Below are 15,930 nucleotides of genomic sequence, written 5' to 3' on the forward strand. Positions count from 1 at the left end.
CTAAAGGCTGACAAGTCCCCTGGACCTGATGGCCTGCATCCTAGGGTCTTAAAAGAAGTAGCTGCAGAGATAGTGGATGCATTGGTTGTAATCTTCCAAAATTTCCTAGACTCTGGAAAGGGCTCAGTGAATTGGAAAACTGCAAATATAGCACCCATATTCAAGAAAGGAGGGAGACAGAAAGCAGGAAACTATAGGCCAGTTAGCCTAACATCTGTCATTAGGAAAATGCTGGAATCCATTATTCAGGAAGTAGTAGCAGGACATTTAGAAATCATCATAAAATCAAGCAGAGTCAACATGGCTTTATGAAAGGGAAATCATGTTTGACAAATTTATTAGAGTTCTTTGAGGATGTAACGAGCAGGGTGGATAAAGGGGAACCAGTAGATGTAGTGTATTTGGATTTCCAAAAGGCATTCGATGAGGTGCCACATGAAAGGTTACTGCACAAGATAACAGCTCATGGTGTTGGAGGTAATATATTAGCATGGATAGAGGATTGACTAACTAACAGAAAACAGAGAGTTCTGATAAATGGGTCATTTTCAGGTTGGCAAACTGTAACTAGTGGGGTGCCACAGGGAGCAGTGCTGGGGCCTCAACTATTTACAATCTATATTAATGACTTGGATGAAGGGACCGAGTGTACTGTAGCCAAATTTGCTGACGATACAAAGATAGGTGGGAAAGCAAGTTGTGAGGACAGAGTCTACAAAGAGATATAGATAGGTTAAGTGAGTGGGCAAAAATTTGGCAGATGGAGTATAATGTGGGAAAATGTGAGATTATCCATTTTGGTAGGAAGAATAGAAAAGCAAAATATTATTTAAATGGAGAGAGACTACAGAATGCTGCGGTACAGAGGGATCTGGGTGTCCTCGTACATGAAACACAAAAAGTTAGCATGCAGGTACAGCAAGTAATTAGGAAGGCAAATGGAATGTTGGCCTTTATTGCAAGGGGTATGGAGTATAAATGTAGGGACGTCTTGCTACAACTGTACAGAGTGTTGTTGAGACCACACCTAGAGTACTGCGTACAGTTTTGGTCTCCTTATTTAAGGGGAGATATACTTGCATTGGAGGTAGTTCAGAGAAGGTCCACGAGGTTGATTCCTGGGATGAAGGGGTTGTCTTATGAGGAAATGTTGAGCAGGTTGGGCCTGTACTCATTGGAGTTTAGAAGAATGAGAGGTGATCTTATTGAAACATGTAAGATTCTGAGGGGGCTTGACAGGGTGGATGCTGAGAGGATGTTTCCCCTCATGGGGGAATCTAGAACTAGGGGAAATAGTTTCAGAATAAGGGGTCGCCCATTTAAGATGGAGATGAGAAGGAATGATTTCTTCTCAAAGGGTTGTGAATCTTTGGAATTCTCTACCCCAGAGAGCTGTGGAGGATGAGTCATTGAATATATTCAAGGCGGAGATAGAGAGATTTTTGAACTACAGAGGAGTCGAGGTTTATGGGGAACAGGCAGAAAAGTGGAGTTGAGGCCAAGATCAGATCAGCCATGATCTCATTGAATGGCGGAGCAGGCTCGAGGGGCCGAATGGCCTACTCCTCTTATTTCTTATGTTCTTATGAGCAGGCTGGATTTCTTGGGTGTCTGAAATGAGGAAGGCGCAAGGGTAGGGTTGTGGTGAGGGGAGGCGGGTAAAGCAAGTGGTGCACGCTTACACCATGTGCAGCTTGTACATCAGAAGATATTGTGGGATATGGGGAAACTGGGATGTGAGAAGGAGAATAACGTATGAGGATACCAGCATCTTGTATTCTTTCAGCCCTGTCACTAGCCCAAGGACTGAGCCATGCCTCTGCCAAGAATGGCCAGCACCGTCTCCACCAAGGGGGTGAGGTGAAGCTTGGAATGTGAGGTGTGCTTCGTGTTTGGTAGAGATTATTGGTGGGTGAGTGATGGTGGGGTGGGTCAGAGGGGTGGGGTCGTGCATTGAGCAGTGTGTGAGGCTGGTGGTGCAGTTGGTAGGAGACGGCTTTTGAAGATGCATTCACTGACCTTGACCGCTCGTCTGAGGTCATGAAACTTCTTTGGGCACTGGCGCCAGCAACTGAGGATGATACTGTTGGCAGTGACGGCCTCGGTGATCTGGTCCCACATCATTCTTTCTGGAGGGCCTCCTGGCCCCCTGTGGGTATAGGGACCTCTCTTTCAGTGTTGACCCCCTGCACAAAACGCGAGTGCTGCGTCCGAGACACTGGGTGCCCTTTCCTTGGCCTGTTGAGCTATTTGTATTAGTGCTGAAGCATTTTTTTACGAGCAGAAGGCAGTTCAGCTTTAAGAGCTACAGACTGCCTAGTTCTGAAGGATTTTAATTTTTTTATTCAAAAGGCAGTTTAGCTTTAAGAGCTAGAGACTGCCTTGAAAAGGAACAGGCTAGCTTTAAGTAAAGACAGCCTCGCTCCAGCGACATGAAATTGGGCCCCCTGCTGAGCGCACAGCCAGTCAGCAGCGCGTCAGTCACTAGGCTTTACGCTATAATCATGTGCTGCCTGTGCTTTCTGAACGGACATGGGCATATCTCGCATCACTGTGCCCACGCACATTTTCGGGCCTTATAAAATTTCACCCTCCCGCCCCAATCTGTGCTGAGTTAGTTGATTTCAGCCAGGAGAGCAGTTAGAGCACTATAGCTGTCCAACAATAAATCACCCAGGGATACAGCTCCCGATTGTTACCCAGTGACTCCTGTGTATGTGTATGTTGCGGGGTGGGGGGAGGTGGGAGAAGGGGTGGTTAAGAGTTTATCTATTAGGAAACCATGGCAGGTGATTAAATTCGTAGTTTGTTTATACTTCCACCATAGCTAGCCCGTAATTTTCTATCATTTAAAGTTGTATATATTTTCCAAGAGTTTGTAGGTTATCTAGCTTTATTAGGCTTGACAGTTCAGCAAGAATCCAATTCTGAACACTGGACTGGAAATAACTTTCCAGATCCCATTTAACTTCGAATGAGGAAAATTTAGACCATATTTCTGATTTGAACCACAAAAACCTCATTAAATGTGAAGCAGATCCATTCTACAGGGATTCTCGGGCATGATGCATTTTCTGTGCCTTGAAATGCCTGTAATTTGGGCTTTGCAAAGGAGCCCTCCATGAATTAAAGATTCATCTCCTGGACACTGCTGTTTGCAACCCAGGAGAAAAATCATAGGGGCATTAAAAAAAATTGTTTTTTTTTTCATTTTCTTTGGACACTTTTGTTTATTAGTTATAAAAATATTGGAGAGGGGGGTTGGGGGGGTGAAGGCGGTTTGACTGACAGTGAAGAATCATCCAATTGGCTAACTCAGAGTCTGTTTGCTTTCCAATTGGCGTGGGAAGGTGGATTGCCGCGAGGATGGACATTTTGGGTGACCAATGGCGGGAGTGTGGGGGAGGGGCGGTTGAAGGCAGGAGGTCATGTGATGGAACCTCCAGGAATACATCCAACCACAGTTGGCAATCCTACCTTCGATACAGGTTTCGGTTAAAAACAGGTTAAAAACGCAGTGTAACACGTGAAGAAATTAATTGTCCACATTGAGAACACATGCCTCTATTGTTTACCATTTATTTAGGCGTTGTATAATCCCTTCAAAAGTCTCTTAATTCTGTATTATTCAGATTTTAAATAAAGTTTTATTTAACTACAGTTGAGCACGTTTGCTGTTTCTAACTATACTTTAATATTAGATGGACAAATAAGAGAGCTAAGTGAGGAGAGGTATAACTTGTATTGAAAGATAAATGCTATTTGACCCATTTATTGGACATTCTTATTTTGACAGGCAATCTACAAGATGGTGTCCACCGTGATGAAGATGCCTGAAGATGAAGCAACACCAGAGAAAAGAACAGATAAAATCTTCAGACAGATGGACACAAATAATGATGGTAATGATCAAACTACTCCTCACCATTTCTCAGGCAGATTTGTCAACCTTCACACTCTGCCCTATCTTCATTAGCCTTTACATCAGAAGCCCTACTGCAGGCCACTAAGAACTCATGTGACATTGTCCCATCTGTATGTCTTTGTGTCCCTGTGCCTGTGGTAGTTAAATAAAGAGTAGTGTTTCGTTCTACGGGGTGGGGGGCCACAAAAATCATAAAGCAAATGGACTAAAAAAAAGTAAAATGTAAAGTCAGTTGAGAGAAGGACTAAAGACTAAAAGTGCTTGTTATTTCTCATTAAGAATTAATGAGAGAATGAAAAAGACAATTTTAACTCCGCATGATGGTAGCTCTTGGGATTTTTAGCCTCCCTAGTTTGATCATTTCTCTCTAAGTTTGCAGCTCACTTAATGTGGGATTCAGCCCGTGTACGTTATTTTTGGTGCACTGGTTAGCACATTCGCATCAAATTTCTGTGCACGCTATTCTTAAAAAAAAAAAAAAAAACTGTTAACCCTTCTAAGTGAACCTTATTAACTAATTCCTTAAAATAGCACACATAGGAATTTAAGAACATAAGAACATAAGAAATAGGAGCAGGAGTAGGCCAATCGGCCCCTCGCGCCTACTCCACCATTCAATAAGATCATGGCTGATCTGATCCTAACCTCAAATCTACTATCACTATGCACTAACCAGCGAGTTAAAATATTGCAGAGAACTAATTTCAACTCCAGAAAACACTAATATTACAGTAATAAATATACCCATTTGATCATTAGCCCTAACAGTACAAAAATTATAAATAAGTTTTGAACACTATCTTTCCTTGCCCTGTACCCTTTCTAATTTGCACATTCTCTCTCTTCTGTTTGTATTAATTTAACTTTACTTTTGACTGATTTCTAACATTTAAAATGCTGCTGCCCTGATCTTTTATTTTTAAGGTGGCATCATAGGAATGCACAAATCAATTCCTGATGTGCTTTTATGCATCTAGCCAGAAAGGAGTCCTGCAGAACCAGCTAAAAATGGCCATTTACACCATTTCTCTTGTAGACTGATTACAACATTGTGCTGATTCAGTAACTTGCAGAATCATTTTGGCTTCTGTGAATTAACCTGTTACTAAATCTGACCAAGCAGTTTTAGCCTAGGTTTGTCAGTATGGCATTTTTTACCTTTCAAGCGAGACATGATGACATGATGGGCATCCCATATATCTCCAGCATACCATACACCACAATTGGTGGGGGGGAGAGGGTGCTGGTCGTTGTTGATCTTGGAGACAGTGGAGGTGATTTTTAACCCTACTCGCTCAGCAGAAACCTGGCAGGTGGGCAGTTAAAATCACCCTGGCTCTTACCTGTCCAAAAGCCGCCATGATCGCAACATCTGCAATTTTAACCTGATCTCCTGAAGGACACCCGCCCGGAGCCAACAGAGTCCTTCTTTACATATGCATTTTGCGGCCAGATGACACCATTGAAACCCGATTGTAATTTTAACTCGGGGAATTTTAATTTTAATTTTAACTGGGGAATCCACCTGGAGTTAAAATCGGGGTTGACATGTCACATACAAGGGGGCAAGTTTCAGATAATAAAAGACTCGATCTGTTTATAGAAACTGCTTTTTTGCTGAGAACACAAGGGGGGCGAGGGGTGGGAGGAGGTGAGGGGGGAGGCGAGGGGTGGGAGGTGCTGTGGGGGGGGGTGGTGGGTGCAGGCTGGGAACGTCCAAACTAACAGCAAATTTACTTGAATCTATGCATACTATTTGCTTGAATGACGTTCCTTGGTCATTTACTGCACAAATTTATTAACTTTTATGTCAAAAATTTCCTCCTGACATCCCTTCTTACTCCTAATTTTAACCACCCATTTGTCAGTAGTAATTACAGCGTAGCAACGAAGGCAACAAACTGACATCAAGCAGACTTGTTCTCCTCCTCCCCCTTCTTCGACTTAAGTGAGACATTCCACATTCATGGCTTGCCTATTATGAAAACTACCTGTTATTTTCAAAACCAAATGTTAGCTTGTTAATGTATTCCTTTCCTGTTTACAAATATCTTCCAGGTAAATTGTCCCTTGAAGAATTCATTAAAGGTGCCAAGAGTGACCCATCCATTGTACGATTACTACAGTGCGACCCGAGCAGTGCATCTCAGTTCTAATGGGACATGATAGTATCCACGCTGATCATCTGAAGTAAAGGAACGAGCTTTCATTCCAACTGGATTGCCAACACTTTGTCTGACCTCCATCTCATCATGAATTGATCCTCCTGCCATAAGAGGGTGATTGACTAACATGGATAGTGTATTCTACCCAAGCTGTCTTCAGAGGAGCTTTTAGTCACTGCATTGTCACTTTTGTTTTTGTGTTTTCTGTACAATGGACACTTCAAAAAGCAGGCATGCCAACACTTTCAGGGCATTAGGGGGCAGTGCATAATGTTCTCCGCCATGGATCAGAATAATGCACATGTCCAACATTGGCCCACAACCTGAACATAAAAAAAAAAAATGACATCACGAATGTAAAGATGCCACTCCCTAAAATGCCATATATGGGAGCTTGTGAACACGCTTTGAGTACATTGTAGCTGCTCTAGTTTTTGCTCTTGTTGCAAACCTAAAACAACTACAACTCCCACAATGCTCCACATTGCTCTGCATGTGAAAAATCTTTTTTTTTCTCCATGAGCAGATTCACTCGGTGAGCCGCAGATCACTGTGGGACATGTAGTTTAAGCTTAGAAAGCAGGAGACATATTACAAATGTGCTTGCGAGGTGAGGTGTAAGCGGGGGCAAAATGAATGTTTGAGTGGCCCTCATGTTCACAGTGAGACTGTTGACATGTATTCAACATGTACCCTGACTATAATTTTGGTTTTATAAAATAGAGCCCATTCCAATTAAGCACCACTGTTTTATAAAATTAAATACATTCCCTTTTCTAAGATTCCGAAGTCTGCCGTTTCCCAAAGCATGGTTGGAGGCGGTTGAGCAAGTGGCCTCTCATTAAATAGAAACTACAACTGGATCTTGTCTAAATTGTTGAAAACTATTTTCTCCTTCAGCTCCTGTCAAACTGAAAATGTGGCGTATCTCTAAGATTCCATTTCACCACAGGGTGGGAAGGGGGAAACAGTTTGGGGGGAGGTGGCTGGGCGGGTGGGGGGGGGGGTAGTGGAGGAAGAGGATCAACTCACCCAATTCCAAATCCCCCCAAAATGTTGTTCTAACAAATCATAGAAGTCTGATAAGACTGGATTTGTACTTGTCTCTATGGAATAAAGTGCAGTAAAATGACATTATATAGATTACCTTAATGGAAAAGTCATGTGAGTAAATTTTTAGACTAAGTGGTAAATGATCACTTGCATTGATGCACCAGTGACACCTCCAAGTGTAAAAGTCATAAGTAAGGCTGACTTATGCACTGGCTTTCACTTCTCCCACACAATATGGCCAACACTCATTGACCAACAGAATTCATGGCTATTAGAAATGCACAAGGGAATACTGTGGATAGGTGGGCTAGATGGACCTTTACTATGTTACAATAACAAAACTGGAATAGATATACACTTAATCCTCCCGATAAGTACACAAAATCTGTTATAGCAGGGGTGTTTTACATGGCTTCAGAGCTGGAGGAGGAGCCATTCGCAGTGCATGTTATATCATGGTATAGGGGATTGTTGTATTGAAAGGTATATGTATTTTTTAAAAAATGTGTTGATGTAATTCATCTTCAGATACTATTCTAAATTAAAATGTAATTGTTTTAAAGCAGGAATTGAAATGCCATTATTTTCCCCCACTAGAAGCCTCTTTAAACTGGTGTCTTAACAAAGTTCAGCTCATCTGAATTTGACAAAGTCAATGAGATTTCTGTCCTGTGTTTTACTTTCCTGGATCCAATAATAATTAGTGCTTGGTAGAAATGGGCAGATTTTGGTGCTTTTGGCTAGACTAAACCTCCATTTGGTTTTAAAATATTTATTTCAACATATTTTGAATCATATGGTGATCACAATAGATGCTTGTGATCAAGCTAATGATTTTAGCAAGGTGGAAGTTTGGCTTCAGACAATGAGCACTTAGGGCCATGTTTCCCCACTGCGTAAAGCACAAGAAATAATCATCTTTCATTGAGATTGACTACCCGCTAATGCAGTTGTGAGAATGTGTAGTTTAGAGATAATGGGGGGGAATTTTAACTCCCAAGGACGGGGTGGGTGGGAGGTAAAAACGTTAAATTTCTCAAACCCAACCCCAACCTGCCCCCTTTTGGTTTTAATGCAGGCAGGTTGGTGGGGTTGGGCCACCTACCCGTTCTCAGGAGACGAGTGGTCAGGAAAATCGTTTAAGGAGGCTGAGCGCCTGCACTTTCTCTAAATTTTTATTTGTAACCCATGGAGGCCAGGTTTCCTGGGGCTCAGGAATCCCGGCAGATAAAAGGAGGCAAGAAGGGCCGGATCCATGAAGTAAGTGCATTTACAATACTGCTTGTGGGCCAGGAGTAGCAGGAGTGTGAGCTCCGACTGCTCACTGTACCGCCCCCATGATCTCCGGCTACCCCCACTACACCACCTCAGCACCCCCACCACAATCTCCGACTCTCTCCCCCCCGCCCCCCCCCGATCTCCGACTCTTTCCCCCCCCACCACCATGATCTCCAACTCTTTCCTCCCCCCCCCCCCACCACCACGATCTCCGACTCTCTTTACCCCCCCCCTGATCTCCGACTCTTTCCCCCCCCCCCCCACCACCACGATCTCCGACTCTTTCCCCCCACCCCCCCCACAATCACCGACTTACCTGCTATCCACTCACCAGCTGCTTTCCTGCCCGATGTGCAGCCAGCTGCTATCCGGGTGGGAAACCATTTGAAAAATGTTAAAGCAGGTCCTGCTGTTAAGTTTGGTAGGACCTGCGGGAAACCCGTCTTTCCTCATCTAAATCTATCAGCATAACCCTCTATTCCCTTCTCCCTCATATGCTTATCTAGTGCCCCCTTAAATACATCTAGACTTTTCACTTCAACCACTTCCTGTGGTAGCGAGTTCCACATTCTCACCACTCTGGGTAAAGAAGTTTCTTCTGAATTCCCTATTTGATTTCTTGGTGACTATGTTAAACTAGTTTCTAGTTCTAGCCTCTAGCTATGCTCTTCCCCACAAGTGGAAGCACTCTCTCTGTGTTGACTCTATCAAAACCTTTCATAATAATAATGACCTCTATTAGTTCACCCTTCAGAGAGAAAAGTGACCCAGCCTGCTCACCTTTCCTGAGAGGTGTAACGCTTGACTGTTCTTTTTGTATTATTATGTGAAGATAAGTTGTACTGTTTGAATTAAGTGAGTCAGGTCATAATGGCTGTTCTTTATGTTCACTTTCCTGTGAAATAAAGCAGCCTAATGTTTAGTATCTGGCCTAATTTCACCAAATGTTTTCTCAGTCCAGCTTCAGAGAAATTGAAGTACATGTGCAAAAGCTGTGAATTTGCAGTTCAAGTCACAAGGGGGTACTATTGTTACACCTTTGTACCACACTATTGTATACGCAGATATAGGGCAGTGTGAGTCAGCTCTCTCAAAAGTAAGACACTCAGATTGCTTATAGCAGCAACCAACACCACTGCACCCAAGAAGGTATTTAGGGCAGACCCAAATTTGTAGCAGGCCTTTACTATCTTGATTAATATTTTTGTGGCTTGTTGCTCTGGCTACAGGAGTATAGTATTGTGCAATATATCGATTTGAATATTTCATTTTCTGGGTCCCATGTTAGCTGACATTGTTAACAGTTCTCTCTCAGGTACTGTCCCCCTCTCCCTCAAATCTGCCGTCATCACCCCTCTCCTCAAAAAACCCAACCCTTGACACCCTCCGTCCTTGCAAACTACCACCCCATCTCCAAACTCCCTTTCCTCTCAAGTCCTTGAACGTGTTGTCACCTCCCAAATCCGTGCCCATCTTTTCTGCAATTCCATGTTTGAATCCCTCCGATCAGGTTTCCGCCCTTGCCACAGTACCGAAACGGCTCTCATCAAAGTCACAAATGACATCCTTTGCGACTGTGACAAAGGTAAACTATCCCTCCTCGTCCTTCTCGACCTGTCTGCAGCCTTTGACACGGTTGACCATAGCATCCTTCTCCAACGCCTCTCCACCGTCGTCCAGCTGGGTGGGACTGCACTCGTCTGGTTCCATTCTTATCTATCTAATCGTAGCCAGAGAATCACCTGCAACGGCTTCTCTTCCCTCTCCCGCATCATTACCTCTGGTGTCCCCCAAGGATCTATCCTTGGCCCCCTCCTATTTCTCATCTACATGCTGCCCCTTGGCGACATCATCCGAAAACACAGCATCAGTTTCCACATGTACTCTGACGACACCCAGCTCTACCTCACTACCCTCAACGGTCTCTAAATTGTCAGTCTGCTTGTCCGACATACAGTTCTGGATGAGCAAAGATTTTCTCCAATTAAATATTGGGAAGACTGAAGACATTGTTTTTGGTCCCCGCCACAAACTCTGTTCCCTAGCTACTGACTCCATCCCTCTCCCTAACATCTGTCTGAGGCTGAACTGCACTGTTCGCAACCTTGGTGTCATATTTGACCCTGAAATGAGCTTCCGACCACATATCCGCAGCATAACAAAGGCCACCTACTTCCACCTCCATAACATCGCCCGTCTCTGCCCTTGCTTCAGCTCATCTGCTTCTGAAACCCTCATCCATGCCTTTGTTACCTCTAGACTTGCCTATTCTAACACACTCCTGGCTGGCCTCCCACGTTATACCCTACGTAAACTTGAGGTCATCCAAAACTCGGCTGCCCATGTCCCAACTCGCACCAAGTCCCGTTCGCCCATCTCCCCTGTGCTCGGTGACCTACATTGGCTCCAGGTTAAGCAGCACAATGATTTCAAAATTCTCAACTTTGTTTTCAAATCCCTCCATGGCCTCGCCCCTCCCTATCTCTGAAATCTCCTTCAGCCCCACAACCCCCCCGAGATATCTGCGCTCCTCTAATTCTGCCCTCTTGAGCATCCCTGATTATAATCGCTCAACCATTGGTGGCCGTGCCTTCTGTTGCCTAGGCACTAAGCTCTGGAATTCCCTGCCTAAACCTGTCCGCCTTGGTACCTTTCTTTCCTCCTTTAAGACACTCCTTAAAACCTACCTCATTGACCAAGCTTTTGGTCACCTGCCCTAATTTATCCTTATGGCTCGGTGTCAAATTTTTTGTCTTAAAATTCTCCTGTGCAGCACCTTGAGATGTTTTAACTACGTTAAAGGCGCTATATAAATACAAGTTGTTGTTGTTTCATGTTCAAAAGAATTGCACTCTGTACTTGATAACGAATTAGCCCAAATGACTAGTTATGTCTGTATATGGTAGATAAAATCCCATTAGGAACATATTCATTGCGATAGGGGATCGGGATCAGTCAGCATTATCCTTCAAAGTGTATCGCTTTTGTTATGTTCTTTCACATTCTTCGCACACAAGAACAATGAGGTGACTTATAGTAGCTGGTATTTTCTTGCTCATATCCATCTATATTCCAAAGAACAAGTGCTGGCTAAATGGCTGAAGAATGAATTGTTCTGAAAGGGATGTAGATAAGTCTGCAAGTACATTGAATAGCTCAGCAATTCTATTGGTAACCTTAAATTTGACTACATAATTGTCACTAGGTTTTGGTCGGAGTCCAGAACCAGGGGTCACAGTCTAAGGATAAGGGGTAAGCCATTTAGGACAGAGATGAGGAGGAATTTCTTCACCCAGAGAGTGGTGAACCTGTGGAATTCTCTACCACAGAAGGCAGTTGAGGCCAATTCATTAAATATATTCAAGAAGGAGTTAGATATATTTCTTAAGGCTAAAGGGATCAAGGGATATGGGGAGAAGGCAGGGACAGGGTACTGAATTTGGATGATCAGCCATGATCTCATTGAATGGCGGAGCAGGCTCGAGGGGCCGAATGGCCTACTCCTGCTCCTATCTTCTATGTTTCTATGTCCCATTCCTCTCACTATAACTTAATGCGCAACAACAGCATTTCCTATTATTTTTCACACTCGCGCTTGAGCTCCTGGGTAAAGTGGCAGCATCACCACTGAATTCACCAGCTTTTTCATCACTATTAACAGACAAGGGTTATTGCCTCTAGTAGTCCTCTGAGAATTTGCATCAGAATGCATAATTTTCCCCACTTGAAAAAATCTAGCTGCACTCGTGAGCAATAGTTTTTTTTTCCTGAGTATAATTACGTATTCCACCCTCTAATTATTGTATCTCACTGGTAAGTGTTCCTTCATTTTTTGTAATTCATTACTCGCACCTTTAGTTGGGTCCCATAGATTTGCTTGTAAAATGATCACCAACGCTTTTCGTTCCAGCATTTTCACTTGGCGTTTCTACAGGAACACCAATAGGTACAGACATCCGAGGGGTACCCACAAGCAGCAGCCCGTCATTCTGACCATACATTTCACCAGCTGGGGTTGCTGAAGCAACAAGCCACTGGTTAGGTTCAAAAAGTTAATTAAATGGTCAAAAAGAAGCAGATATGATTCTTTGAGAATACTTTCCTTGTGGGCAGTGTTTCTTTACCTATTGAAATTGCATTATCCGTGATATTTGTTTTAAGATTTTCATCTCTTATAAGAGAGTTGATCCCTTGTGTGAACAGACAAAACCATTCGATTGAAAACTCCACAGAATAATATTGCATGGGTTTACTCTCTCCTCATGAAGGAGACCATGGGGAAACATGCCATATTAAAAGTGTTGTTATTAATAACAGAGTTCAAACTCAGTGAAAACGATCAGAAAAAGGCCAAAAGTAAATACTCGGGGACAAATATATAGTCTATGAAATTGCTCTTGCTTTGTAGGCCTGAAGAAGGGAAATAAATATAGGGAAGGATTGTAAGGTGGGTGGATTCTTTCTGCAATCCTTGTTTGGACAGAGTGAAATCTTCACTAGAGCTGAACAAACCAGGCATGAAACACAAGAGAATTCTTATAGGATTTATTAACTAAAAATGAGAGCTGGATTCTGTCTAGTTGTCACTGGGAATAATTACAATGAGGGGAAGAAATAGCACACAGATTTTGCAATAAAGGTTTATGTTTTTATTAAAAAATTGATTGTGTTGTGAATATTTGTAGGGAGGTTGCTATCTAGGAGCTTTGTGCACATCGGTCAATATAGTGTACAAGCTTTGTGTTTGTGGTTCTGTTGGTGTTATTTCCTGAGGGTAGAGGTGCTGTGATTTCTACGTGGAATTCAACCAGTGGGGAAGGTGGTTCCATTAAAATGTGGTTCCCTGTCTCAGGTAGGACATGCAGATTATTTTTTTTATTAGTTTATGGGATGTGGGTGTTGCTGGCAAGGCCAGCATTTATTACCCATTTCTAATTGCCTTTGAGAAGGTGGTGGTGAGCCGCCTTCTTGAACCGCTGCAGTCCGTGTGGTGAAGGTGCTCCCACAGTGCTGTTAGGGAGGGAGTTCCAGGATTTTGACCCAGCGACGCTGAAGGAACGGCAATATATTTCCAAGTCAGGATGGTGTGTGACTTGGAGGGGAACTTGAAGGTGGTGGTGTTCCCATGCGTCTGCTGCCCTTGTCCTTCTAGGTGGTAGAGGTTTGGGAGGTGCTACCAAAGAAGCCTTGGCGAGTTGCTAAAGTGCATCTTGTAGATGGTACACACTGCAGCCACAGTACGCCAATGGTGGAGGGAGTGAATGTTTAAGGTGGTGGATGGGGTGCCAATCAAGCGGGCTGCTTTGTCCTGGATAGTGTCGAGCTTCTTGAGTGTTGTTGGAGCTACACTCATCCAGGCAAGTGGAGAGTATTCCATCACACTCCTGCCTTGTGCCTTGTAGATGGTGGAAAGGCTTTGGGGAGTCAGGAGGTGAGACACTCACCGCAGGATACCCAGCTTCTGACCTGTTCTTGTTATCACAGTATTTATGTGGCTGGTCCAGTTAAGTTTCTGGTGAATGGTGACCCCCAGGATATTGATGGTGGGGGATTCAGCGATCGTAATGCCGTTGAATGTCAAGGGGTGGTGGTTAAACGCTTGGTTGTTGGAGATAGTCATTGCCTGGCAGTTGTGTGGCGCGAATGTTGCCTGCCACTTATCAGCCAAAGCCTGAATGTCGTCCAGGTCTAGCTGCATGTGGGCATGGACTGCTTCATTATCTGAGGGGTTGTGAATGGCACTGAACACTGCAGTCATCAGCGAACATCCCCACTTATGACCTTGTGATGGAGGGAAGGTCATTGCTAAAGCAGCTGAAGATGGTTGGGCCTAGGACACTACCCTGAGGAACTCCTGTAGCAATGTCCTGGGGCAGTGATGATTGACATCCAACCACCACAACCGTCTTCCTTTTTGCCAAGTGTGATTTCAGCCAGTGGAGAGTTTTCCCCTCCATTCCCATTGACTTCGGTTTTACTAGGGATCCTTGATACCATACTCGGTCAAATGCTGCCTTGATGTCAAGGGCAGTCACTCTCACCTCACCTCTGGAATTCAGCTCTTTTGTCCATGTTTGGACCAAGGCTGTAATGAGGTCTGGAGCCGAGTGGTCCTGGTGGAACCCAAGCTGGGCATCGGTGAGCAGGTTATTGGTGAGTAAGTGCTGCTTGATAGCACTGTCGACGACGCCATCCATCACTTTGCTGATGATTGAGAGTAGACTGATGGGGCGGTAATTGGCCAGATTGGATTTGTCCTGCTTTTCGTGGGCAGGACATACCTGGGCAGTTTTCCACATTGTCGGATAGATGCCAGTGTTATAGCTGTACTGGAACAGCTTGGCAAGAGGCGCAGCTAGTTCTGGAGCACAATTCTTCAGCACGACAGCCGGGATGTTGTCGGGGCCCACAGCCTTTGCTGTATCCAGTGCGCTCAGCCATTTCGTGATATCACCTGGAGTGAATCGCATTGGCTGAAGACTGGTTTCTGTGGTGGTCGGGACCTCAGGAGGAGGCCGAGATGGATCATCCACTCGGCACTTCTGGCTGAAGATGGTTGCAAACACTTCAGCTTTGTCTTTTGCACTCACGTACTGGGTTCCACCATCATTGAGGATGGGGATATTCATGGAGCCTCCTCCTCCTGTTAGTTGTTTAATGGTCCACCCACCATTCACGACTGGATGTGGCAGGACTGCAGAGCTTTGATCTGATCCGTTGATTGTGGGATCGCTTAGCTCTGTCTATAGCAAGCCGCTTCTGCAGTTTAGCATGCATGTAGTCCTGTGTTGCAACTTCCCCAGGTTTGTACCACATTTTTAGGTACACCTGGTGCTGCTCCTGGCATGCTCTTCTGCACTCCTTATTGAACCAAGATTGGTCCCCTGGCTTGATGGTAATGGCAGAGTGAGGGATATGCCGGGCCTTGAGGTTACAGATTGTGGTGGAATACAATCTGCTGCTGCTGATGGCCCACAGCGCCTCATGGATGCCCAGTTTTGAGCTGCTAGATCTGTGCTGAATCTATCCTATTTAGCATGGTGGTAGTGCCACACAACACGATGGAAGGTGTCCTCAGTGTGAAGACGGGACTTCATCTCCGCAATGACTGTTCGGTGGTCACTGCTACCAATACTGTCATGGACAGATGCATCTGCGACAGGTAGATTGGTCAACACGAGGTCAAGTAGGTTTTTCCCCTCGTGTTGGTTCTCTCACCACCTGTCGCAGGCCCAGACTGGCAGCTTTGTCCTTCAGGACTCAGCCAGCTCAGTCAGTAGTGGTGCTACTGAGCCACTCTTGATGGACATTGAAGTCCCCCACCCAGAGTACATTCTGTGCCCTTGCTACTCTGTGTTTCTTCCAAGTGGCGTTCAACATGGAGGAGTAGTGATTCATCAGCTGAGGGAGGGCGGTAGGTGGTAGTCAGCAGGAGGTTTCTTTGCCCAGGCTTGACCTGAAGCCATGAGACTTCATGCGGTCCAGAGTCAATGTTGTGGACCCCCAGGA

At 44.5% G+C, this 15,930-nt stretch overlaps 2 protein-coding genes across 18 annotated transcripts in view; one reads left to right on the forward strand and one right to left on the reverse strand.

Annotated features, from left to right (window-relative positions):
* The window catches only part of LOC147103202 (hippocalcin-like protein 1), a 207,291-nt gene extending 199,586 nt beyond the window's left edge, over positions 1 to 7,705 (forward strand). Inside the window, exons 4-5 of the mRNA XM_085962624.1 lie at positions 3,797 to 3,902; positions 5,984 to 7,705. Coding sequence (XP_085818750.1) covers positions 3,797 to 3,902; positions 5,984 to 6,081 — 204 coding nt within the window. The 3' untranslated portion in view covers positions 6,082 to 7,705. The remainder of the gene's footprint in view (positions 1 to 3,796; positions 3,903 to 5,983) is intronic.
* Positions 1 to 15,930, reverse strand: part of LOC147103203 (keratinocyte-associated protein 3-like) — a 213,278-nt gene that overhangs the window by 121,379 nt on the left and 75,969 nt on the right. The gene's annotated exons all lie outside the window — the stretch shown is intronic.

This window comes from Somniosus microcephalus, chromosome 20, assembly GCF_052327205.1.
Source record: "Somniosus microcephalus isolate GS21.2 chromosome 20, FLI_Smic_1.0, whole genome shotgun sequence".
Classification (NCBI taxonomy): Eukaryota; Metazoa; Chordata; class Chondrichthyes; order Squaliformes; family Somniosidae; genus Somniosus; species Somniosus microcephalus.